The following is a 27,379-nucleotide window of genomic DNA, read 5'->3' as shown; positions in this document are numbered from 1 at the left end:
AATGAAGAAATCTTGAGGAAACACTCATCATAATGTCTTAGAAATATTGACTTCAAAATGGAGGTGGACCGGCCAAATTTTGTACCTTCCACCACAGTGATGAATGCTGTGGTGGATGTTTGTGTTAAATTCTTATTGTGTTTTGTGTGTTCTTTTTCATTGTACCGCTGCTGGCAAATTCATTTCATTTGCACTTTATGATTGATTGATTGATTGAATGCCATGAGTTTGAGAGTAATATGACTTAAATACTCAACTAGAACCTTCAAGTATAATGAATGCTAATTATCAAAGCAGAGAGGGAGAGGTAACGAAGATACAACAAACTAATGGACCAATCATGCTGTCTGTCATATATTCTGTGCACAGTTGGTCAACGGTAGAAGTCCTAAATATGCTGGAGGTCAGACACTGGTGGGATCCAATGTTGGACCCTGCAGCTCCAGCTGCATTTTGGAATTGATCCTCTGATTTGTGCCTGAGAAACTGGCATAGGAAAATATGGACCTGTGGCTAAAGCTAAGTATAGATAAATGTTTTACTCACTTCACTTAATTATTTGTATATTTTAATTATGTTTTTCTATATTGAACATGTTTTAATTATTTCAATTTATGAGAGTAGTTTTTGAATGTTTAAACATTCGGAGATACAGTATTTGATGCCTGTTTGGCACATGGAGCATTGTGGGACTTTGCCACATGTAGAGAGCCAGCTGGCATCCTGGCATCTGGTCAAAGTCTAGAGAGATGGGAATTGTTGGCTCAGGTGCATGCAGCAGGGAGAGTCCAGGATAATCCAGCACAGTAGACAACTAAGGATCTAATCAGAATGACGAATTTAATTTTGTAAAGAAAAAAGCACGAATAATGTAAGGTTATGGTATAAATCTCTAAAAGTTCACCCCTTCGCCTCAACTGCAGGGGAAATTGCCCCGAGGCCTGTTCAATCTCTCCTTATAACTCAAACCATCCAGTCGGAAATATTCCTGTGAATCTTTTTCTGCACCTTATACCGGTTTATGAAATAATGAGGGCCAGAGATAGGGTAGAGACTCAGTCTTTTTTCCAAGGAAGGGGAGTCTAAAAGATTAGATTAGATTAGTTTTATTGTCATTCAGACCTTTCGGTCTGAACGAAATTTTGTTTCCCTGCAGTCATACATATAATTTAAAAAAATGGCAAAAACACACAATCAACACAAATTTAACATCCACCACAGTGAGTTCACCAAACACCTCCTCACTGTGGTGGAAGGCAAAATCTTAAAGTCTCTGTCTCTTCCCTCTTTGTTCTCCCTCTGCGCCGAGGCGACGGTCCAAACTCCGCGGGTGGTTGCTGCCTCCGCCACAACTCCAGGGCCGAGTCGGGTCTCCACCGCTGCTGCTGCTGCTGCCGCCACCACAGCTTCGGTGCCGAGCCGGGTCTCCGCTGCTGCTGCTGCTGCCGCTACAGCTTCGGGGCCGAGCTGGGTCTCCGCTGCTGCTGCTGCCGCCGCTACAGCTCCAGGGCCGAGCCGGGTCTCCGCTGCTGCTGCTGCCGCCGCCACAGCTCCAGGGCCGAGTCAGGTCTCCGCTGCTGCTGCTGCCGCCGCTACAGCTTCGGTGCCGAGCCGGGTCTCCGCTGCTGCTGCTGCCGCCGCCACAGCTCCAGGGCCGAGCCGGGTCTCCGCTGCTGCTGCTGCCGCCGCTACAGCTTCGGGGCTGAGCCGGGTCTCCGCTGCTGCTGCTGTTGCTGCTACAGCTCCAGGGCCGAGTCAGGTCTCCGCTGCTGCTGCTGCCGCCGCTACAGCTTCGGGGCCGAGCCGGGTCTCCGCTGCTGCTGCTGTTGCTGCTACAGCTCCGATGCCGCCAGCTCCGCCATTAGGCCTCGGCGCAGATGGAGACGGGGAATACGACCGAAGAAAAAGTCGCATCCCCCGAAGGAAGAGACCAAGGCATGTTTCTCCCACCCCACCCACACACATACACAACTTAATAAAACAAAATTAACTAAAACATGACAAGGAACAAAAACGAAAGAAAAAAACAGACGGACTGCAGGTGGGCCGCAGCTGTTAAGCCAACGCCGCCATCTTGGATAATGTTCACCCCTGGCATCTAGTCAAAGTCTAGAGAGATGGGAATTGTTGGCTCAGGTGCATGCAGCAGGGAGAGTCCAGGATAATCCAGCAAGTTAGACAACTAGGGATCTAATCAGAATGACGAATTTAATTTTGTAAAGAAAAAAGCACGAATAATGTAAGGTTATGGTATAAATCTCTAAAAGTTCACCCCTTCGCCTCAACTGCAGGGGAAATTGCCCCGAGGCCTGTTCAATCTCTCCTTACAACTCAAACCATCCAGTCGGAAATATTCCTGTGAATCTTTTTCTGCACCTTATACCGGTTTATGAAATAATGAGGGCCAGAGATAGGGTAGAGACTCAGTCTTTTTTCCAAGGAAGGGGAGTCTAAAACTAGAAGGCATACATTGAAGACGGGAGAGGAAAGATTTAGTGGACCTGAGGAGCCCGTTTTCCTTCCACAGAGGGTGTATGGAACGAGTTGCCAGTGGAGGTGGCAGAGACAGAAATAATTATAAGGTTACAAAGACATTTGGACTGCTTAATGAATAGGAGAGATTTAGAGGTTTGTGACCCAGACAAAGGCAAATTAGATTAGCATAGATAGGCAACTTGGTTGGCCTGGATGAGTTGGCCCAAAGGTTCTGTTTCTGTGCTGTATAATGCTATGAATCTGAAGTACAGTAAAATAAATGAACAGGGCCAAAATCCTGGACCTTTTGGCCTACATCTTAGAGTTTTAAACAAGGTAGATATTTTAAATTTAATTAGTTTATTATTGTCATGTGTACTGAAATACAGTGGAAAGCTTTTTTTTGCATGAGATCCAGTCAAAGAAGACTATATATGATTACAATTAAGCCATCCATGATCGCATTAGCTTTGTTCGTCGAGAATTTACCAAGTTCCATAATGGTTCACATAGACTAGAAGGCAACAAGTATAATTTTCCTGTTAATGAGGAAGAGAGAAACCAGAATAATTGCAAACATTCCATCAGTAAGGGAAAATTGCTAGAACCTGTTACTGAGTATGAGGTAAGAGAGCAGTAGGAAATGTGCGATTTTAGGTCCAGGCAAAGTCAAAACCGCTTTCAAACAGGGAAAATGGTGTTTGATAAATTGGGTTCTTTTAAACCTATAAGCAAAAGATTGGCATGTTAGAACCAGAGCTTAGGTTTTCGGAAGCATTCTGCTAAGGCATTACATGTTTAGGGGTTTTAGGATTGGGGTGATCTACGAGCACAAACTGGGAACTAGTTAATGAACAAAAAAACAGAATGAAAGGTTAACACTCCTGCAAGTAGTGTTTGGGTCATGGTTAGTTATGATCTATATCAGTATCAGATGAAGGGACAGAGTAAATATATCCATGTTCTGATCATACAAAGTCAAATGGAATAAGGCAAAAAAAAGTTTCATTCCAAGTGGATGAAGGTAGCATGTGGAGTGTGATGAGGGAAATTGACCACTGTGATAAACAGAATAGAAATGCTGAATGTTTCCTTTTACCATTGGATCCTTATTTCGAAACTCAATCTAGAAGAGAATGAATTTACTTTAGTTTATGCTAAGAAATCTAAGAAATACAGACAAACAAATTATGACTCAATCAGGCAAAGGAAAAGATATCTTTACAATGCATTGCATTGAGGAATACATTTTATGACGTATTAATGACATGCTGGCAAAAATCTGGTGTTTAAAGTAGATCTTACCATTCAAGGACACATTTGATTAAGCAATTAATTACATACCACAAGCAGGTCATTAAATAAGAAGATTTCTCGCTGGTGTAAGCCAAGTTTCTGAGGCTTATTTGGATCTGGAACCTCAAATAATCGGCAATAGCAGACTAATCTTCGATGGGGTAGTGAAAGTACCTAAACAATGAAGATCAGTAGAGATATTCAATCCAGCAATACTGTCACCGAGATGAAGAAATATGATTCAATTAACCTGGAGCAGCTTAACTATTTTTTGTGAAGATTTATGTTCAATGAACATCAGGCACTAAGGTACATTTAAAACTTAAATGTTTGACAAGTGAAATACGTCTTGCTCTTACAATCTAAATCTCTCAACAGTAAATGTATCACTTGTCAAGTTTATGCTGTAGAGTCACAAAATATGAATTAGCATGAAATGGTTATGAAATCTGGGGATGCAAACTCTTTCAGATATCAATATTTATCCTAAAAGTTTCTGAATACATGTGCTTTTTTCCATTAGAAGTCACCAGCTTGCTCTTTCATATTTTAGAGTTTGACTTCCAAAATCAAACAATGAATAAAATATTATTCTATTAAGTTGGAATGTGCCATTTTAATATACTATTACATGCAAACAGATCTTTCCTGCACTGTGTATATTCTGTAGTACATCTTTGGCCAGAGGATAAGACCCAGGCTATTGTAAGAACAATGAAATAGTAAATAAACATTTCGGGCAAAGCTCAGTGACAATAATTTATGAAAGATGACTGTTCTGTACTGATGTGTAGGAAGGAACTGCAGATGCTGGTTTAAACCGAAGATAGACACAAAAAGCTGGAGTAACTCAGCGGGTCAGACAGCATCGCTGGAGAAAAGGAATAAGGTGACGTTTCGGGTTGCGACCTTTCTTCAGACTGAGTGTCAGGGAAAAGGGAAACGAGAGATATAAACGGTGATATAGAACAAACGAATGAAGGTTATGCATAAACGTAACGATTATATAGGAAACAGGTAATTGTTAGCTGTGGCCAAGTTGAAAACAAGTATGGACAATGAGACGCAACAAGACAACTTTGAAGCTGGTACGACATGATGAGATAAGAGATGTGCTTCCTCCAATTTGCGTTGGGCCTCACTCTGATAAAGGAGGAGGCCTTGGATTGAAAGGTCCGTGTGGAAATAAAAGTGTTTGGCAACCGGTTGCTCGACCTGAAACGTCAACTATTCCTTTTCTCCAGAGATGCTGCCTGATCTGCTGTGTTACTCCAGCTTTTTGTGTCTATGTTCTGTATTGATATTGGTTATAAAAGATTATTGGCTCCTGCTCTCCACTTACAAATTGATTACCATTCACTTTAGAGTGTAAAAGTACCCATCGTCTACTTCTTTCTTCTTCTCGATGAGAAGAGTTTGCTTCTTAGAGGGACATTGAGCACCCAATGGTACAATTCACAGGAAAGCATCAGATTCACCACAGCATCATAGCTGATAATTATTTTTTAACAATACAATAAAACAGATCATCTGATCATTATCCTATGGAGGCATACGCTGTAGAAAAATTAGTTATCACATTTACTCTATCACAACATTGACTTCTACACTGGCTTTAAAGCATTCAGGATGTCGTGAGGTGGTGAAACATGTTATTTGAATGAAGGTATGTTCTCCCCTAATACACATTAAAACCACTTTCCTGTGTCTTCAATCCTTACATTTCACAAATGCTAGATATTCATAGATTTTTTTCATTGAATTGATTGAAAGGTACATTGTGGAAACAGACCCTTCAGCCCACTGAGTCCATGCCAACCATCGCTCACCCATTCACACTATTTCTATGTTATCCCATCTTTTCATCAATTCCCTACACACCAGGGGCAATATACAGAGGCCAATCAACCTACAAACCCGCACGTCTTTGGGATGCGAGAGGAAACAGGAGCACCCGGAGGAGGAAAATCATGCGGTCATAGGGGGAACATGTGATGTCCACACAGGCAGCACCCAGGTCAGTATCGCACCTGGGACTGTGGAGCTGTGAGGCAGCAGCTCCACCAGCTGCGCCACTGTGCTACCCCTTAATGACTAAGATAAAGATTATTTGTTCAATTGTCAATTACTACTTCTCCTAGATCACCTTGCTCACCAAGGCATGCGACAAAACGGTTCCCTCAACCAGCATGCACACACCTAGAATTCACATTTTTCTTTCAATTATCTTCTACCTCCCCTCAAAGTCGGAGCTCATCTTGCTCCTAAGAATCACTTTGTGCTTCTCCATCCCTATGCCCATAAAAATACGAACCATCTTTCCTCCCTGGTCACATTATCTTACACTGTCGGTGGTTCCCACTCCTCAGCCATCAACATTTCTCAATTCCTTCACAGAGTTGCACTGTTCCTGGTCCCATTGAGTTGGTCCTTAACTGGTCCATTCTGATTCATCTGAAAATCTATCAAATAATTATATTCAATGTTTTCTCTACATCTAGCCCTTCAACCCCCTGGTTTCCAAAAATGTATTCTCAACTTCCTTCAATTTCTGAACAATATGCTGCTCCTTATCTATGCCATTGAAAGCATATGGTCAGCGTCCATGTGTATACCATCCATAATATTCTCTCATCTGACCCCTTAGCCCAACTTTGATCTCTGATATGACACAGAAGCAATACAATTACTCAACTTTAAGCTTGTGAAATCAAAACAATAGTTATTGTTACCCTATCCCCTGATTCCATTTCTCTCTCCCTCTATGGATCACTGCCACGGGATTACAAATGATCATTTGCAATGTTGTCTTGCCAATGGGTGACCTGACTAATCGTCTATTCATCACTAATTTTCACTTCTAAGGCATTGCCCATTTCTGCTCAATCCTCAGCATAACTTTCATCCATGCCTCCATTACATTTTAATTTCCCATTAAATATAGTAGTATGGAGGTGGGGAGTTTAACTATTTAGTCATGTGCAAAAACAATAATAATATCTCAATGCGTAATATTAATAGAAGTTGGAATTATGTTCATCAATTTTTCAGAATGCAAGATAGATTTTCATTGTTGCACCAGTAGACTTTAAAACAAATCAGTATTTTAAAATAAAGGTTGGTGATATTTTGTAGGGACATATAAATGCAAACTGTTAGCAATATAAATGAAAAGTTATACTTACACAACCAAGTCCATGATGCAATGATCCAATCTACAGGGAAAGATATATGCAGTTTATTAAACTTGGAAAAAACATTAGAATTCAGAGTGAATATGGTGCTGTAAATGAATCCTCCAGAAAATAGAACCTTTCCATGCAACGTACATCAGTGGACTGATTGCAAAACTAGACTTTTCTGTTAAATTGATTCCAAGCATATCTTGTTTTTTCCAAACTGTTAAATTTCTTCTTAAGGTGATGACTCATACAAATGTAACTGCCCAACAGCTTCAATAATTTCCATCATGTCATTATTACTTCCCATCAACCAGAATAGATAAAAAGGGATGAAATGTCAGCTGATATTTTTGGATTATAGTATGTTAACAAAATTCATTTCATGCTTCATCCCCTCTAGTTCAGACAAGTAATTTTTTATCACTATTATTTTCTGCACCAGGAGATAAAATGGCAGGACAGGGGCAGGGACTATGCCAAAGTTTAAGAAACAATTAGACAGGTGCATGGATAGGACAGGTTTGGAGGGATATGGACCAAACGCAGGCAGGTGGGACTAGTGTCGCTGGGAGATGTTGGCTGGTGTGAGCACGTTGGGCCAAAGGTTTCCATACTGTATCACTCTATGACTCTATGACGAAGTAAAACATCTAATTGAAACCTAGATAAGATTGATTAATTACAAGGAAATAAAAACAGCTTTGAAAGTTAGTTAACCAGATAGAGTTTTATGACAGCCTATCATCGCCACAGCCACTATTAATAATAGCTGTTTTTAATACAATTTTTCAACTTTAAAGAAAAATCTGGATGAATAAATTTAAATTCTTCATCTGGATAGATTTATGAATCTGCATTTGAATAGATTCCCTAGAGTACCAGTGACATAACCACTATTCTACAATTCTCATGCTCTTTCGACAAGGAGTACTATTTACAATCTAGAACATACAATAGTACAGCACAGGAACATGCCCCTCGACCCACAGCGTCTGTACAGAGCATGATACCAAATCCAACCCTTATCCACCTGTACGCAATCCATATCCCTCATTTCCTGCATATACATGTGTTTATGCAAAAGTCTCTTAAATGCCACTATCTATCTATCTGCCTCCACAACCACCCCAGACAGCGTGTTACAAGCACTAACCACCTCAGTGAAAATAAACTTGCCCCAAACATCTCCTTTAAACTTTGTCCCTCTCACTTTAAAGCTATGCCCCCGAGTATTTGATTTTTCCCGTCCTGGGAAATAGGTTCCGACTGGCTAACCAATCTATGTCTCTCATACATCTCTATACTTCTGTCAGGGTTTTCCCACAATCTCTAGTATTAACGAGAAAACACAATAAGTTTGTCCAAACTTGTCCCTGTAACCTATCCAGGCATAATTCTGTAAAGATGTGATGAGAACTGCATGCAAAACTTCAAATGCGGTCTAACCAAAGTCCTATAAAGCTGCATCATGACTCTTATACTCAATGTCCTGACAAATGAAGGCGTCATCCCGTATGCCTTCTTTATCACTCTATTCCCAGAGTTATAGCGGCTCTGAACCGGCCCTGCAGAGTGCCCCCCAACCCCCCTGGACTGTCTCCCTCGGATGGTCACGTCGCACAGACACATATGCACTTTAGTCTGTCGAACTGTTTTGACTGTTTCACTGTTCTATTACAATCCATGTTCTCGGGATATCAATATCTAAATCCAAATTTTATTAGTTATTTATGTTATGACATCGGCTGGAAGCTGCATACCAAATCTCGTTGCGCTTATGTGCAATGACAATAAAATATATTATTATTATTATTATTATTATTATCTGTGTATAAATTCTTATCTTTATTCATAATTTATGTGTAAAAATATATTCAATTTGAGGAACGGGGGTGCCAGGTAGCGGGAGAACAGGGTGTAACAGCGAGAGAGAGGGGGGCAGATGAGAGGGGTAGACAGGGGAGAGCACGCACACAGACCCGCGCCTCATCCGCAGCCAGAATCGAACCCGGATCCCCGGTGCTGCAAGTGCTGCCGAACCATCACTGGACCGTTCCCTTCCCCGTCCCCCTCCGAGTGTCCCATCCCCGCCCGGGGCAGCCAGAGATGTCCGGGACAACCCCGGACCGACGGAACACCGGTGGCCCCATGTCCACAGCCAGCACGGAGAAGAAGCGCCAATTCCGGCCCAACCCTGCTCCAACTCCCGAGGTACCCACTCCCCGATGGGACAGGGACCGCCAGCTGCACCCAGCGGCCACCGGCCAACTCCCCCAACGCTGGCGAAAGGCACGCACCAGCCATCAACGGGGACACACACAAAATGCCGCAGCAACTCAGCAAGACAGGCAGCATCCACGGAGAAAAGGAATGGGTGACGTTTCGGGTCGAGACCCTTCTCCAGAGATGTTGCCTGACCCGCCAGCCCACCCTGTGTGCATCCCCGTGTGCATCCCCGCCGATGACCGGCACTCGGCACCCGCCGGCACCGAGGGGGCCAACCGACAGGCACTGGACAAGGCGATAGGCGCAGCCGACGGTTCCCGGCCCCACGGTCCCCGGCCCTCCGGGGAACAGCCCCCCCTGGAGCCAGAGCAGAGCCAAGCCGGAGCCAGCGCCTCCCCCCCCCCGCGCCAGCTGCAAGCCTGGACCGGCGACCCGCCAGCCCAGGGTCACCACGGACACCTCCGGACAGGGACGGGACACCCAGGAGGGGATGGCCCAGCAGCAACTCAACAGCGCCCGCAGCGCTGGAGACCCAGGCCTGACCACGGACCCCGACCACACGCAGCAGCACGATCTCGCTCACTCACTGAAGCATAAAGTAATAAAAATGACAAAATCATAGTAGCTTTGTACAAAGGATCAATAAATACAACTACTTCGTAGTTTGAAAGCAGTATTTTCTTACCTAGAAGAATCAAAGCTGGAAAAAACAGATGAAATGAGGGTTCAGCTGCTCAGCTACCAACAATATTTATGGCGAGTGACCTATGACCTGGGCATGCGCAGTCAGATTACCGAACTCGCTTATAAAGGAATCAGCTAGGTTTATATTCCTCAAAGGGTCTGTCCGTTTTCATCTTTTAAACCTTACATATGCTTCCTTTTTCTTTTTGACCAATTTGCCAACCTCTTTCCCTTACCTTGCCACCCTTTTTTCTTCCTTACTGGAACAAGCCAGTCCTGAACTTTGATCAACTAGCTTTTAAATAACTCTCATGTCTCAGATGAGAACAAACCCAATAACAATTTACTCTCCCCTAGCTCCCGTCTAATAATGTTGTAAACTCCAATTAGTTCCTTCCCGCAAGATCCAGTCTTATCCCTATTCTAAACAATCATTCAATTTATGGAAGGTAGACAAAAATGCTGGAGAAACTCAGTGGGTGAGGCAGCATCTATGGAGCTAAGGAAATAGGCGACGTTTCGGCCCGAAACATTGCGCATTTCCTTCGCTCCATAGGTGCTGCCTCACCCGCTGAGTTTCTCCAGCATTTATGTCTACCTTCGATTTTCCAGCATCTGCAGTTCCTTCTTAAACATTCAATTTATGGAGCTATGATCATGATCCCCAAAATGCTTTTCCAGTGAAGCACCAGTCATCTGACCAGGCTCCTGTCCCAATACCAGATCCACTATCCAAATGGACTGTCCACATACTGTTTAGGAAAGCCTCTTGGATTCACCATAAGAAATTCTGCCCCATCTAGGCTTATGCACTCAGTAACTCCCAAAAAATATTGGAGATGTTAAAGTTGCCCATTACAACAACCCAATTGTTTTTGCACCTTTCTGCAATGTGTCTATGTATTTGTTCCTCTCTCTCTCCTACTGACAGTTGGGAGGCCTATAGGACAATCCCATTAAAGTGATTGCACCTTCTTTATTTTTGAATTCTAATTTTTAATTTTTAATAACACTATAATGGACGGAACCTCCAGTATATCTTCTCTAAATGATGCCGTGACATTCTTCCTGATTAGTGGAGCAACTCCTCCACCTCTTTTACCTCCCTCTCTATAATCTGAAATATCAAAACCCTGGATCACCGAGCTGCCAATACAGTCCGTCTTGCACAGTGCCGGATTTAGATGAAGAGAGGCCCTAAACTGTTCCACTTGTGAGGCCCCCTCCGCGTTGGTTTTCAGCGCTGTTGGCGAGGCAGCGACCGGACAGCCATGGCGGCCAAATCTCCCACAATTCAAAGCGAGGGAGAAAGTGCTCAGCGCCGACCAGTTGCCGTTGCAGTGCACATGCGCAGGGCGGCCGATGATGTGCGGGCCATGGTTGTGCGCATGTGCAAGGCGGCCTGCCGCGCTGGCGGATGAGGAGCGAGCGGAGCCCGGCGGCCCGGACACGGATAGCGGGGGAAGATGGAGAGAGAGAGAGAGAGATAGAGAGGGGGGGCCGCCCAGAGTTGAACGGTAGGTGTCCTGCCTTGGCTGCAGGCCCCCCTAGACTTCGAGGCCCTAAAATTAAGCTTGTCTAGTTTATAGGTAAATCCGGCCCTGCTCTTGCAAACAAATCTCCATAATGGCCACAACATCATAGTCCCAAACACTGATTCAGGCTGTACATTCATCTGCTTTACCCATATCACTCTTGCATTGAAATGAACACAGCATATCAGTTTCACCAAATTCCTTAACCTCTCTCTCCCTGTCAGTCCTTCCTTTGAGACATACAGTCTCAACCTTTACCTTTCCATCAGTTCTCTTCCATTTGCTGACCTTCTACCCAGCGTCAACTCTAGTGGCATTGGCGAACCTCCCAGCATTGCACCCCTCCTGTTCAGCAGCAAACACTTCCTCTTGTACAGGTACAATTAATTCTATTTTTAGCAATGCAGACGCAATTTTCAATTCAAATAGTTAATTGTCTTTCACAAAAAAAAAAATCAGAAATAGATTAATTCCAGTCAATAGACTGATCCAATCAGAATATTTTTGTAGTGAGTTAACAAGCATGAACTGTACTGCAAACATCTTTGAAGTGGTTACATCTGATTAGTTACTATATTCACAATGAATCAAAACATCATTATGTACTTCACAATTAATTACTTTCACTTCTTACCGGTTTCTTCCCCACAATCAATTTCTCGACCTTCTGAACTTGGGACACATGATCCTCATTTGTCTTCAATTCCCTTTTGCGGATTCGTTCGTAAATTCCTATTAGTGTCTCTCGAGGGATGTCTTCTCCATCATCCACACCTGCAAGATACAGCAATCTTCTTTAGTGTCTTGTTAATTCCAAAATGTAGATAAATCTCTTATGTTTTAATCTTTATTTTACACACATCTCCCAGCTCTTCCTCACTGCAAAACCAACAGTATCTCATAAAGATACTGTTGCAGTTTTATGCACAGTGAAATTGTATAGTGGTTCAGAAACTGCTCATTTTGCTCTAGGTGTATGCTAAAACTCTACATTTTATCTGCATAAAAAAGTTATTAGTTGAGCGTGCCATGGATGGCTTTAGCAAGAGGAAAGATGTCACTCTTTCGATCAGACCATCCTTGATAGGCTTGCTGCCCAGATCCAACATCTGTAGTCCCTGCTAAGTGAAGTCTAACTTCAAATATGGACATCAATTGAGCTGACCCTCTGTATCCAGTGGTACATACTGCATGTTGTCCTCAAGTAACAAGTCTTGTGGCTCCATCCCCTTCATGCCTTGAATACCTTTGACAAGGTATTCAAGGCATGAGGTGCCCCCTCCCATTGGTACGGAACATTTGCATTTTTCAGCTTGAAATTGTGCAATATGGTGCATTCTGTAGCGAGTCTTATAACTTACACTTGAATGCAATATATATGCTTTAAATTGGATTGGAGCATTTTTGAAAGGGGGGAGGCTGTGCGATCACTGATCACTGGCCTTGGGGGTACCCGGTGAGGGAGTGGAGCAACCGAGTGGGGAGAGGGTGTGGTAGAAGGGTAGGAACCTTTCGGGGCTTGTTTCAACAGAGGCCCAGGAGCCGTTGGTGAGGGAGGAGCGACCTCCGTGCGGTGAGTTCAAAAACCTAGCGCAGGGCTTGTTTCAACAGAGGCCCAGGAGCCGTTGGTGAGGGAGGAGCCAAAATCTGCAACGTTCCATTCGCAGATCACACTTCAAATTAAGCGGGCTTGAGGAAGCCGCTGATTGGTCGAACGGACTAGAGGAAGCAGCTGATTGGCTTGTATCCCGGGTAAGGCTTTGTATTGTATTCGGATAAGGGGGAGAATGAGGGCCAGGGCAGTTTACTGTTCTGGATGTCAGATGTGGGAGGTCATGGAGTCTGAGTGCCCTCCAGACGTCCACATCTGCGCCAGGTGCGTCGAGATGGGGCTCCTAAGGGACCGTGTTAGGAACCTGGAGCAGCAACTCGATGACCTCTGTCTGGTCAGGGAGAGCGAGGAGGTCATAGAAAGGAGTTACAGAGAGGTGGTCACTTCAAGACCACGGGAGGCAGACAACTGGGTCACAGTTAGGAATAGCAATGGGCAGTGGCAGGGACTGGTGAGTACCCCGGTGGCTGTACACCTTGAAAATAAGTACTCATGTTTGAGTACGGTTGGGGGAGACAGCCTACCTGGGGGTAGCGACAGCGGCCGGGCCTCCGGCACAAAGACCGGTCCTGTTGCTCAGAAGGGTAAGGAAAGGAAGAGGAGGACAATAGTAATAGGGGACTCTATAGTCAGGGGGTCGGATAGGCGATTCTGTGGACGCAGACAGGAGTCCCGGATGGTAGTTTGCCTCCATGGTGCCAGGGTCAGGGATGTGTCTGAACGTGTCCAAGATATCCTAAAATGGGAGGGAGAGGAGCCTGAGGTTGTGGTACATATAGGTACCAACGACATAGGTAGAAAAAGAGAAGAGGTCCTGAAAGAAGAATTTAGGGATTTAGGTAGAGAGTTAAGGAGAAGGACCGCAAAGGTAACAATCTCAGGATTACTGCCTGTGCCACGCGACAGTGAGAGTAGGAATGGAGCGAGGTGGAGGATAAATGCGTGGATGAGGGACTGGTGCAGTGGGTATGGATTCAAGTTTCTGGATCATTGGGGCCTCTTTTGGGGAAGGTGCGACCTGTACAGAAAAGACGGGTTGCACTTGAACTCGAGGGGGATCAATATCCTGGCGGGGAGATTTGCAAAGGCTACTGGGGAGACTTTAAACTAGAACGGTTGGGGGGAGGGACTCAAATTGGGAAAGCTAGCAGTCAGTGTGTGAGGCAGGAGGCAGAGAAGGGTAGCACTCTGACCCAAAATGTAGGGGAGAAAGAAGAAAAAGACAATAAACAGAGAATAAGAGAGGGTGGGTTTCTTAGATGTGTATATTTTAATGCTAGGAGCATTGTAAGAAAGGTGGATGAATTTAGAGCCTGGATTGACACCTGGAAGTATGATGTTGTGGCGATCAGTGAAACATGGTTGCAGGAGGGTTGTGATTGGAAATTAAATATTCCAGGATTTCGTTGCTTCAGGTGTGATAGAATTGGAGGGGCAAGAGGTGGAGGTGTTGCATTGCTTATCAGGGAAGATATTACAGCAGTGCTTTGGCAGGATAGATTAGAGGGCTCGTCTAGCGAGGCTATTTGGGTGAAACTGAGAAATGGGAAAGGTGTAGCAACACTTATAGGGGTGTATTATAGACCGCCAAATGGGGAGCGAGAATTGGAAGAGCAAATATGTAAGGAGATAGCAGATATTAGTAGTAAGCACAAGGTAGTGATTGTGGGAGATTTCAATTTTCCACACATAGACTGGGAAACACATTCTGTAAATGGGCTGGATGGTTTGGAGTTTGTAAAATGTGTGCAGGATAGTTTTTTGCAGCAATACATAGAGGTACCTACTAGAGGAGGGGCAGTGCTGGACCTCCTGTTAGGAAATGAGACGGGACAGGTGGCGGAGGTATGCGTTGGGGAGCACTTCGGGTCCAGTGATCACAATACCATTAGTTTCAATATAATTATGGAGAGGGTCAGAACTGGACCTAGGGTTGAGATTTTTGATTGGAGAAAGGCTAACTTTGAGGAGATGCGAAAGGATTTAAAAGGAGTAAATTGGGACATTTTGTTTTATGGGAAAGGTGTGGAAGAGAAATGGAGGACATTTAAAAGGTGACATTTTAAGAGTACAAAATCTTTATGTCCCTGTTCGGTTAAAAGGAAATAGTAAAAATTGGAAAGAGCCATGGTTTTCAAGGGAAATTGGACACTTGGTTCGGAAAAAGAGAGAGATCTACAATAATTATAGGCAGCATGGAGTAAATGAGGTGCTTGAGGAGTATAAAGAATGTAAAAAGAATCTTAAAGAAATTAGAAAAGCTAAAAGAAGATATGAGGTTGCTTTGGCAAGTAAGGTGAAAGTAAATCCAAAGGGTTTCTATAGCTATATTAATAGCAAAAGGATAACGAGTGATAAAATTGGTCCATTAGAGAGTCAGAGTGGACAGCTATCTGCAGAGCCAAAAGAGATGGGGGAGATATTGAACAATTTATTTTCTTTGGTATTCACCAAGGAGAAGGATATTGAATTATGTGAGGTAAGGGAAACAAGTAGAGTAGCTATGGAAACTATGAGATTTAAAGAAGAGGAAGTACTGACACTTTTGAGAAATATAAAAGTGGATAAGTCTCCAGGTCCAGACAAGATATTCCCTAGGACATTGAGGGAAGTTAGTGTAGAAATAGCAGGGGCTATGACAGAAATATTTCAAATGTCATTAGAAACGGGAATAGTTCCGGAGGATTGGCGTACTGCGCATGTTGTTCCATTGTTTAAAAAGGGTTCTAAGAGTAAACCTAGCAATTATAGACCTGTTAGTTTGACGTCAGTGGTGGGCAAATTAATGGAAAGGATACTTAGAGATAATATATATAAGCATCTGGATAAATAGGGTCTGATTAGGAACAGTCAACATGGATTTGTGCCTGGAAGGTCATGTTTGACTAATCTTCTTGAATTTTTTGAAGAGGTTACTCGGGAAATTGATGAGGGTAAAGCAGTGGATGTTGTATATATGGACTTCAGTAAGGCCTTTGACAAGGTTCCTCATGGAAGGTTGGTTAAGAAGGTTCAATTGTTGGGTATTAATGGTGGAGTAGCAAGATGGATTCAACAGTGGCTGAATGGGAGATGCCAGAGAGTAATGGTGGATGGCTGTTTGTCAGGTTGGAGGCCAGTGACTAGTGGGGTGCCACAGGGATCTGTGTTGGGTCCACTGTTGTTTGTCATGTACATCAATGATCTGGATGATGGTGTGGTAAATTGGATTAGTAAGTATGCAGGTGATACTAAGATAGGTGGTGAAGTAGATTTTCAAAGTCTACAGAGAGATTTATGCCAGTTGGAAGAGTGGGCTGAAAGATGGCAGATGGAGTTTAATGCTGATAAGTGTGAGGTGCTACATCTTGGCAGGACATATCAAAATAGGACGTACATGGTAAGTGGTAGGGAATTGAAGAATGCAGTTGAACAGAGGGATCTGGGAATAACTGTGCACAGTTCCCTGAAGGTGGAATCTCATGTAGATAGGGTGGTGAAGAAAGCTTTTGGTGTGCTGGCCTTTATAAATCAGAGCATTGAGCATAGAAGTTGGGATGTAATGTTAAAATTGTACAAGGCATTGGTGAGGCCAATTCTGGAGTATGGTGTACAATTTTGGTCGCCTAATTATAGGAAGGATGTCAACAAAATAGAGAGAGTACAGAGGAGATTTACTAGAATGTTGCCTGGGTTTCAGCAACTAAGTTACAGAGAAAGGTTGAACAGGTTAGGTCTTTATTCTTTGGAGCGCAGAAGGTTAAGGGGGGACTTGATAGAGGTTTTTAAAATGATGAGAGGGATAGACAGAGTTGACATGGATAAGCTTTTCCCACTGAGAGTAGGGAAGATTCAAACAAGAGGACATGACTTGAGAATTAAGGGACAGAAGTTTAGGGGTAACATGAGGGGGAACTTCTTTACTCAGAGAGTGGTAGCTGTGTGGAATGAGCTTCCAGTGAAGGTGGTGGAGGCAGGTTCAATTTTATCATATAAAAATAAATTGGATGGTTATATGGACGGGAAAGGAATGGAGGGTTATGGTCTGAGCGCAGGTACGTGTTTGGCACGGACTAGAAGGGCCGAGATGGCCTGTTTCCGTGCTGTAATTGTTATATGGTTATATGGTTACATGGAAATTTGATGTATTAAAATCATGTTTTAGTGCACTGTAGAAGTATGATTTCAATGTTTTTTGTATGAAGTATTTTTAAGAGGTAACTTTTTAAGGGGTAACTTTATCCACACAAAGGGTGATGGGTGTATGGAACAAGCTGCCAGAGGAGGTAGTTGAGGCAGGGACCATCCCAACATTTAAGAAAAAGTTAGACTGATACATGGATAGGACAGGTTTGGAGTTATGGACCAAAAGCAGGTAGCATAGCTGGGACATGTTGGCGGGTGTGGGCAAGTTGCGCGAAGGGCCTGTTTTCACACTGTATCACTCTATGACTACATTATACCTCCACCATGCATGAATGCTTCAAAATCAAGTGATCGAGTTTTATTGCCATATACTCAAGCATAGAAACATAGAAAATAGGTGCAGGAATAGGCCATTCGGCCCTTCGAGCCAGCACTGCCATTCAATATGATCATGGCTATTCATCTAAAATCAGTACCTCTTTCCTGTTTTTTCCCCATATCCCTTGATGTCGTTAGCCCCAAGAACTAAATGTAACTCTCTCTTGAAAACATCCAGTGAATTGGCCTGCACTGCCTTCTGTGGCAGAGAATTCCACAGATTCACAACTCTCTACGTGAAGAAAGTTTGTCCTCATCTCAGTCCTAACTGCCCCCCCCCCCTTTATTCTTAAACTGTGACCCATGGTTCTGAACGCCCCCAACATCGGGAACATTTTTCCTGCAGTTACAGTAAGTGAAAATCTAGCAGGCAAGCAGGATGCTTTCTCCAACCACCCCCATTTGAAGTCCACTATCTTCCACCGTATCTATCCAGTGCTTGGTACTTACTTCCAGCAGCCACTGGTTGTCCTCCAGGATGCACCAAGCCGCAGCCTGATCCATGCCGGTCACCTGGGCAAATTCGACACAGAGACTCTCTCTCTCCCCCCTCTCTTCCGCTCTCTCTCCTCTCAACCACCCTCTCTCTCCCGTCTCCCCCTCTCACTCTCTCCCCTTCCCTCTCTTCTCACTCCACCCCTCTCTCTCTCCCCCCTCTCTTTCCCCCCTCTTCCCTCCCACCTTACTCTTCCCCTTCTCTCTTGTCCCCTCTCTCCTCTCTCTCTCCCCCTTCTCCCTCCTCTTTTCCCTAACTCTCTCCCCCTCTCTCTCCCCCTCGCTTCCCCCCAACCTCTATCTCCCCCTCTCTCTCCACACACTCTCCCCTCTCTCTTTCCCCTCTCTCTCTCTCTCCTCTCACCTCTCTCTCTTCCCCCTCTCTCCTCTCTCTTTCTCCTCTGTCTCTATCTCTTTTTCTTTGCCCCCTATCTTTCTTTCCATTTCTCTCTTTTCCCCTCTCCCCCTCTTCCCCCTCTCTCTTTTACCACCCCTCTCTCTTCCCCTTCTCTCTCCCATTCTCTCCTCCCTCTCCACCCCCCTCTCTCTTACCTCTTTCTTCCCTCTAACCCCTCTCTCACTCCCCCCCCCTCTCCCACCTCACTCTCGGCCTCTCTCTCTCTCCCCTACCTCTCTCTCCCCCTCTCCCCCCCCTCCCTCTTCTCTCTCTCCATTCACTCCCCCCATCTCTCCCCTCCATCTCCTCTCACCCCCCTCTCTCTCTCTCCCCACTGTCTCACTGTCTCCTTCCCTCTCTCTCTCTCTCCACCTCCCTTTGAGAGTCTGTCCCTTCGGCACAGAGACTCTCGCGGCAGCGGCGCAACGTTTCCGACGGCTCCAACGCCCGGGACATGCACTGTCCGGAGTGCTCCATGGCCAGAGCTGCAGCGAGCGACACGCCGGCCCTGGCAAACACTCGTCCGTCCCGGCTCCCCGCATCTGTTCCGGCCGCTGGTTCTGCTCCCATCCCTCCTGCAGCCCCGGCTCTCCAACACCCGCGGACCATGCAGTTTATCCGAGTATTGACATTTTCGTTGATCAAAACATTTCACACCACTGAGCGTGAGAAATTTCTGATGAGCGTGAGGGCGTGAGAGTTTGCTTGAGGGCGTGAGTCTCATGCTCAAAGCGTGAGAGTTGGCAGCCCTGAAGTAAGGATCTGGCCTTCAGGATATCTAACACAATCTCATCGGGCTGACCATTTTAGTTTAGAGATACAGCTTGGAAACAGGACTGTCCACGCCGACCATCGATCACTTGTTCAGACTAGTTGCAATTCACTTCCTACGCACTCGTGGCAATTTACAGGGGCTAATTATCCTACAAACCCGCACATCTTTGTGATGTGGGAGGAAAACCGGAAGACCTGGAGGAAATCCGCGTGGCCACAGGAAGAACATGCAAACTACTTACAGAATACACCTGAGGTCAGGATCGGCATTGTAAGACACCACCACTACCAGTTGCACCACTGTGCTGCCCATTTTGGAGCAGCCATTTTGACAAGGGCAACCTTGAGGTGGGAATACTGCTGTTTGGCTTAAAGTGCGGGCTTCGGTAAATTCCGCCGAAATGTATAATCACCGCATTGGGGTTAACTATAGTCCTTCCAATACCCAGCAGGAAGATAGAAGAATAGATAGACACAAAATGCTGGAGTAACTCAGCGGATCAGGCAGCATCTTTGGAGAAAAGGAATTGGTGACTTTTCGGTTGAGACCCTTCTTCAGAATAGATATACAGGCAGATTATGGAAAGAGTAAAAGCAACAGGCTAGTTGTAGCGGGGACTCCCTTAGTGCCCGAGTCTTAGATGGAGCAGAATTTGCTAGGTGCATCCAGGAGGGTTTCTTGACACAATATGTAGATAATCTATCCAGGAAAGAGACCACATCAGACCTTGTTATGAATGAGCCTGGCCGGGTGATTGGAATTTCAGTGGGAGAACACGTCCTAATGCCTTAAGTTTTCAGAAAGTCATGGATAAGTCATGGAATTTGAGAGAAAGTGCTAAATTACAAAGATAATACACAAGAGCTGGGTAGAGTTAATTTGAAAGAGGTGATATTGGGAAAATCCACATTGGATGTGTGGGAGTCGTTTAAAAGCTAGTTTGGTCAGAATTCAGGAACAACATGTTCCTGTGAGAAAGAAAGTCAAGGATGACAAAGTTTAGCAACCTTATATGACGAGAGATGTTGCAAATTTAGTCAGAAAGGAAATGGAAGCTTACTTAAAATTTAGGAAGGGCCTTGAAGCAATATAACGGAAGCAGGAAAGAGCTTAAACAGGGTATCAAGAGGGCTAATAGGAGCCATGAAATGTCTGTCGCGAGTACGATTAAAGAGAATCTTAATTAATTTAATACTTAGATTAATTGAATACATACATTATACATTAATTAAATTCATACATTAAAAACAAGGATCAAGTAGGGAGAGGGTTGGACTGCTCAAGGACATCGAGGTTTACCAAGTAAACATGGAGGATAGTGAGATCAGGGATTGGTACTCCTATATTCTAGGGCCAATTGATTTTAAGGACACAAAGATGTTGGTTCTCAAGAAAAAAAAAGTCTTCTTCATAAATCCCAAGGGCTTCATGGTATCTACCCATGGTTATCGAGAGAGACAAGAAAGGAGATTGCTGGGACTGACACATTTTTGCAGCTTCTTTAGCCACAGGCAAAATCTCAAAGGACCAGGGAATGGCCAATCTTCATCCTTTGTTTAAGAAGGGCAATTGGACAAACCAGGATATTTATACTTACATCCGTGGTAGGGGAGTAGACAAAAGTGCTGGAGAAACTCAGTGGGTGCGGCAGCATTTATGGAGCGAAGGAAATAGGCAACGTTTCGGGCCGAAACCCTTCTTCAGACGTTTCGGCCCGAAAAATTTGCCTATTTTCTTCGCTCCATAGATGCTGCCGCACCGGCTGAGTTTCTCCAGCACTTTTGTCTACCTTCGATTTTCCAGCATCTGCAGTTCCTTCTTGAACAGTGGTAGGGGAGTTATTGGAGAAGAGTCTTCAGGATAGGATTTACATGCATCTGGAAAAGCATTGATCTATCATGGATAGTTGACATGGCTTTCTTTGAGGAAGGTTTAGTTTCTTATTGTCATGTGTACAGGGCTACGGGGAAAAGCTTTGTTTTGCATGCTATCCAAGCAGATCAGACATATTATACATAAATACAATCTAGCCAAACTCGTATGAAAGATAGAGCAAAGGGGAAGATACAGGATGAAGAATATAGTTCTCAGCACTGTAACACATCAGTTCTATTGACAAAGTCCAATGTCCACACTGGGGTTGTGGGGAAATCACATAGTACACCAGTTTATGGAAGAACCATTCAGAAGCCTGATAACAGAGGGGAAGAAGCTGTTCCTGATCGTCCATGCTTTCAAGCTCATGTACCTTCTGCCGGACAGGTGCAAGGAGAGGGAGGGAAGTCTTTGATTATGTTGTCTGCTTTCCCAAGGCTGCGTGAATTATAGATGGAGTCAATGGTGGGAAGTCTGGATTCTGTGATGGACCGGGCCACATCCACAACTCTGCAATTTCTTGCAGTCTTAGACAGAGTTGTTCCCAAACCAAGTTGTGATGCAACCCAGAAATATAATTCCTGTGGTGCATTTGTAGAAATTGGAGGAATCATTGAAAACATGCCGAATTCCTCCATCTCCTCAGGAGGTAGGAGCATCAGATGTGGTTTCTTGGTTCTCTTTTGCTTTACGAAAATGATTGAGTTTTTCATGGAGGTGATGAAAATGATTGTTGAGGCCAGGCTACTGAATGTCGTCTACAAGGACTTTATTAAAGCTTTCATAAGGTTCCTCGTGGATGGCTGATCTAGAAGACTATCACATGAAATCTACAGAGACTTGGTAGCTTACATACACAATTGGCTTGGCCGCATTGGCCAAATGTGGTAGTGGAAGAGTGTTATTCTGATTTGGGGTTTCTGATGAATGGTATTCCACAAAGATCAAATTTGGACTTATGTTGTTAGTGTCATCGAGTCATGCAGCGGGAAACAGGTCCTTCAGCCAACTCGTTCACACCGAGCAAGATGCTCCATCTGAGCAAGTCACATTTTCATGCATTTGGCCCATGCCCCTCTAAATCATTCCTATCCTTGTCCTCCCAATGTCTTTTAAATGTTGTTATTGGACAGCTTCAACTATTTTCTCTGGCAGTTTTTTCCATAAACCCCACCATCGTCTCTGTGAAAGAGTTGTCTCTCAGGTTCCTTCTCTTTCTCCTTTCATGTTAAAGCTTTGCCCTCTACATTCCCCTACCCTGGAGTACAAACTGCATTTTCCTATCGATTCCCCTCATAATTTTATACACCTCTTAGGTCATCATTCAACCAACTGCACTCTAAGTATAAAGTCCTAACCTGCCCAATCACCCCCTATAGCTAAGGCCCTCGAGTCCTGGCAACATCCTCGTAAATCTTCTCTGCACCATTTCCAGCTTGATTGCATCTTTAATAGAACAAGACGAGCAAAACCTATCCATGTCTTGTGCAACTGTAACATAAGATTCCAAGCTCTATACTAAAATTCCAGTCTGGTGAAGGCCAGCATCCCAAAAGCCTTCATCACCATCCTACTTAATAGCACCACCATCTTCGTGGAACTATGTACTCCTGAGTCCCTCTGATCTATATCATTTCCCAGGGTCCAACCATTCACTGTGAAGGTCCTGCCTTGGTTTGGCTTCGCAAAATGCAACACCTCATACATAACTGAATTAAACTCAATATGCACCTTGGCCCACATGCCCAGCTGATCACGATCCTGTTGCAATTCTTCACTGTCTACTGTATCACCTACTTTAGTGCCATCTGCAAACGTACTAACCATGCCATGTACATTCTCATCATACAGAGCACCCACCCCTGAGGCACACCATTAGTCACAGGCCTCCAGTTCAAAAAACAACCTTCCACCACCACCCTCTGTTTCCGATCATAAAGCTAATTCTGTATCTAGTTACCCAGTATCAGTCTGAAGAAGGGTTTCGGCCCGAAACGTCGCCTATTTCCTTCGCTCCATAGATGCTGCTGCACCCGCTGAGTTTCCCCAGCATTGTTGTGTACCCAGTATCTTGTATCCTCTCTGGATCACAGGCAGTCTAACCTTCCAGAGCAGCCAACCATGTCAAGGGTCTAATTGAAGTCCACATATACTCTAACCTTTCTATTAGCAGCTACCTGGATTTTTTCTCCCTCCTTTTATTACTTCTGTTTTTAACCTGATCACCATAGTTACATTGCCTCACTGCTACCAGTCATTCCATTATCTTATTAAATTAGTTTAACATAAATTGGAGGTTCCAGTTTAATCTCCATGATTTCCATTTTCTCTTATTTTGCAAATACTTGCAAACTGTTATACATGTACATATATCGACAGGAACATAGAAACAGCAGTAGGCCACACAAGAAGAAGTGTTATATCCTATTCAGTGAGATACAACTGCTATGTAATCCAACTCACATACATGGGTTTGTGTAATATCTCCTAAAGGAAATTAGGTAGTTGTTCAAACTTCTTCCTATGATGCACCTAAATACTCAGTATATTATTTCAAAAAGATCTGGCTCTGGTCCACCGACTAAATGGCTCTTTTTCATAATACTTTCAGCTCTGGTTTAGTCCATAGCTTTCTAGTCTGTCCTATGTTCAAGACCCTGGAGTAACTCAGCGGGACAGGCAGCATCTCTGGAGAGAAGGAACGGGTGATGTTTTGGGTCGAGGCCCTTCTTCAGACTGAGAGTCAAGGGAGGGGGCTGCGCAGACCCGGCTCAGTCTGCCTAAACCTACCTGATCTCCCGGTTGCTAAACACTTTAACTCTCCCTCCATTTCCACCACTGACCTTTCTTCCTGGGCCTCCTCCACTGTCAGAGTGAGGCCCAATGCAAATTGGAGGAACAGCACCTCGTATTTCGCTTGGGCAGCTTACACCCTAGCGGTATGAACATTGACTTCTTTAACTTCAAGTAACCCTTGTTTTCCCTCTCTCTCCATCCTTCCCCTTCCCAGTTCTCTGACCAGTCTGACTATCACTAATTACATTTTATCTCTGTTTGCTTTGTTGTGGTCTTCCCCTAGCTAACAATGATCTATTCTACATTTTCCTTGATATCCTTTGATATCTCGTTCTCACATCTTACGCTTCCTTATCTCTGTATATCCCGCTCCCTTGACTCTCAATCTGAAGAAGGGTCTCGACCCGAAACGTCACAAATTCCTTCTCTCCAGAGACGCTGCCTGTTCCGCTGAGTTACTCCAGCATTTTGTGTCTATCTTCGGTTTAAACCAGCATAAGCAGTTCCTTCCTACACATATGTTCAAAACCCTCTCCACAGACTTTTGCACAAAAATGTAGATGCCATCCTGTCAATGTCAGACACTTGTTGAGAGCAATTTGATTGATGTGCTTTTCACATGCTTCAAAAACGATTTAATTAGCTGTGCAGAATCCCGAGATTTCTTGAGGTAGTGAAAATAGCAACATAAATGCAAGTCTTTCCCACCCCCCTCTATCTCCCACTCTCTGATATACCTTTAATTCCATAATTTTTAATTTTACCCCTTTTTGGAAATTCATATAGCTGACATTGATAGATACTACTCCGTCCACTATTTTTAGCACCCAAGTTTAAACAACTGTTCATTAGACTGAACCTGCCCAGTACTAATTCATTCTGGGTCTTCTTGATCCATTCAAAACCTTCTAGACATGTAATTACTGTATTTGGATAGATTTTCCCAAACAAGTTTGATTATTTCCTGGTTTCCCCTCTCTTAATTCTTCTGTAACTCACATTTGATAAGAGGCATAACCTTATATATGTAATCCCCTGGTCCTGAATTTCCACAATTCTCAAATTCCCTTTCTCTGCATTCTGTCTGTTGAAATCTACTCATCTGTAAGACCGAGGTTTGCATTACCAGGTGGGGGGGAACAATAAAATTTTAGACTACTGTGAAAGTAAGAGATTAAAAATACATTTTTTTTAAATTAAGAGACTATATGACACAGAAAGCAAGGACAATGCTATTTTAATTTCAATACTCTCAATGCTTTTTCTCCATTTGTATCCATTGTGCTGATAGCTATATGCTTTCAAATTACTTTCATGTGTTTTTTTAAATTGGATCCATAAGATAAGAGTATGCATTCATGCTGCTAAATTAATTGATTACCCTTTGTGACAGGACACCTCTGTAAACATGGATTTACAATTCTGCTGCTGGGCAATGAGAATATATTTAACAACATTAATTGCAGCAGTCAGTTTGCAGACGAGCAAAACCTACATTAAAACAAATATTTAAAAGGCAGCTCAGCTCTTAATCGTGTTTTTGATTCAACCAACAAGAACTGAACCAGTGCTTCATTATTTAATTCATATGTATTTTATCCTTCTTCAATAAAATGAATTAGCATATTATTTAAGTAACTTTGAAATTAATGATTTTTATGCCATGCTAAAACTATTAGTTTAAGTGTCTAATGGATGACAAGACTACATATCCATTTAATCATGACCATCCTGGAATTTAACAGGAAGATTCCAGAGTAATGGATTGATTGATTGATTGATTGATAGACTTTATTAATCCCCTTATTCAGGGGAAATTCTGATGTCCTTGCAGCACACTAATTAAAATACAACACAGTATTCATGAAGAAATTCAACACCAAAACATAATTTCAAAAAATAAACTAATGTGGCCAGATCAAGAAAGTAAGAATTGAAACAAAGTAATCTCAGCGCCACTAACCTCTCAAGTTCTTGACAAAGTCCTCCAGTTTCATTTTGCGTTCTGGTTTCACATTTGGGCTGTACATGTCTGTGTTCAGCAAAATGATTGCGAAGGCTAGGATGAAGATTGTATCAGGATTTCTGAACAGTCGCACTACTCCAGAATTGCAGATACAGTAACGTTGGCTACAATAGAAGGATTGAAGACGGTACAATTGATATTATGAAATTACCATGACATAAGATATTGGTAAGAACTACAGCAGAGAGTGAACAAATTATTGCAAGTAATCATCTGTTTAATACATATCAGGATAAAGTTCATCTATGTAAATCCAAAAAAGTGTTGCATGAGCGGAATCAGCAGGGTGAATACACAAAGCCTTTCACTCAGAGTAGGGGAATCAAGAACCAGAAGGCATCGGTTTAAGAAGAGCAGAGAAAGATTTAATAGGAAACTGAGGGGCAACTTTTTCACACAAAGGGTTTTGGGTATATGGAAAAAAGTTGTCAGAGGAGGTAGTTGAGGCTGATACTATTACAATATTTAACAGATATTTGGACAAGAATATGGGTTGGAAAGGTTTAGGATATTAATAATAATAATAATAATAAATTTTATTTATGGGCGCCTTTCAAGAGTCTCAAGGACACCTAAGGCAGGCAGATTTTGGCCTAAGGCAGGCAGATATTGGCCTAAGGCAGATTTTGGCCTAAGGCAGGCAGATATTGGCCTAAGGCAGGCAGATAAGACTAGTGTAGATAGGGCTTTTTGGTTAGTATGGGCAAATTTTAGTTTGGTTAGTATGGGCAGTTTCCATGCTGTATGACTCGAAGTATGTTTAGGAAAAGCAAAATTCTGAGAATCTCACATTGGTCCAGCCATGTAAAATCACTGCTGGTTTCTAAAAACATGAATATACCAGCACAAATATAATTACCCAAGAAAGCCTGAAGTAATCTTCATTAGATCAGAGTCCCATGGGATATTGGACAGGGCATTTCAAGCATTCCTTCACCCAATAGCATGTTTAACGTGCCCATCATATTTCCTCTATGTGATAATGTATCAATATATAAAGCTTGCTTTCAAACATAAATGATAGAATTGGATCAAAATAAATTGATTTAACTGGAATCATTAACATATTAATGATTGCCCTACTTTCAATAAACGACATTCGATTTAGAATGTTTGCATCGGGTCATTATTTTTATGTTCAAAAAGGTCCTCACGTGAATTTTTTTATTCGATTTTGAAAAACGCCAGTGGTGTCTGGCCTTGGTAAAGAACAAGGGTTCCATGTTAATAGACAATGTCAATTTAATGGCTGCTGCCAATTGCAGGGTTTTGGCCCACCTGCAACTATGGACCCCTCCATGGTTGGATGGGGAGCTGACGGCACCCTCTTACATTACCCTATGCTTGTAACCGCAATGCAATGAACTCTTTAAAAATGCTGATTTACTTCCGATCAGCTTTCATTACTCGTCTATCAAGTAGCTGATCTGTGAATGGCACAGGTCAAAAGAAGTAAACCACATTAATAATTTCTTAAATCAAAGATATTCCAATTTTGTGAC

General features: G+C 43.4%; 1 protein-coding gene across 7 annotated transcripts in view; it reads right to left on the bottom strand.

Moving 5' to 3' along the window:
- The window catches only part of iqsec1 (IQ motif and Sec7 domain ArfGEF 1), a 506,053-nt gene that overhangs the window by 15,384 nt on the left and 463,290 nt on the right, over window positions 1–27,379 (bottom strand). For all 7 annotated transcript variants that reach the window (XM_033037204.1, XM_033037208.1, XM_033037209.1 and 4 more), the window contains 4 exons: window positions 25,815–25,981; window positions 12,033–12,172; window positions 6,957–6,986; window positions 3,820–3,945 (listed from right to left, as the gene is read on the bottom strand). In XM_033037204.1, the coding sequence (XP_032893095.1) occupies window positions 3,820–3,945; window positions 6,957–6,986; window positions 12,033–12,172; window positions 25,815–25,981 (463 nt within the window). The remainder of the gene's footprint in view (window positions 1–3,819; window positions 3,946–6,956; window positions 6,987–12,032; window positions 12,173–25,814; window positions 25,982–27,379) is intronic.

Source organism: Amblyraja radiata, chromosome 18 (assembly GCF_010909765.2).
Source record: "Amblyraja radiata isolate CabotCenter1 chromosome 18, sAmbRad1.1.pri, whole genome shotgun sequence".
NCBI classification, from domain to species: Eukaryota; Metazoa; Chordata; class Chondrichthyes; order Rajiformes; family Rajidae; genus Amblyraja; species Amblyraja radiata.
Note: the sequence above shows the minus strand (reverse complement) of the source record. Positions and strands in the feature narration are given on the sequence as shown.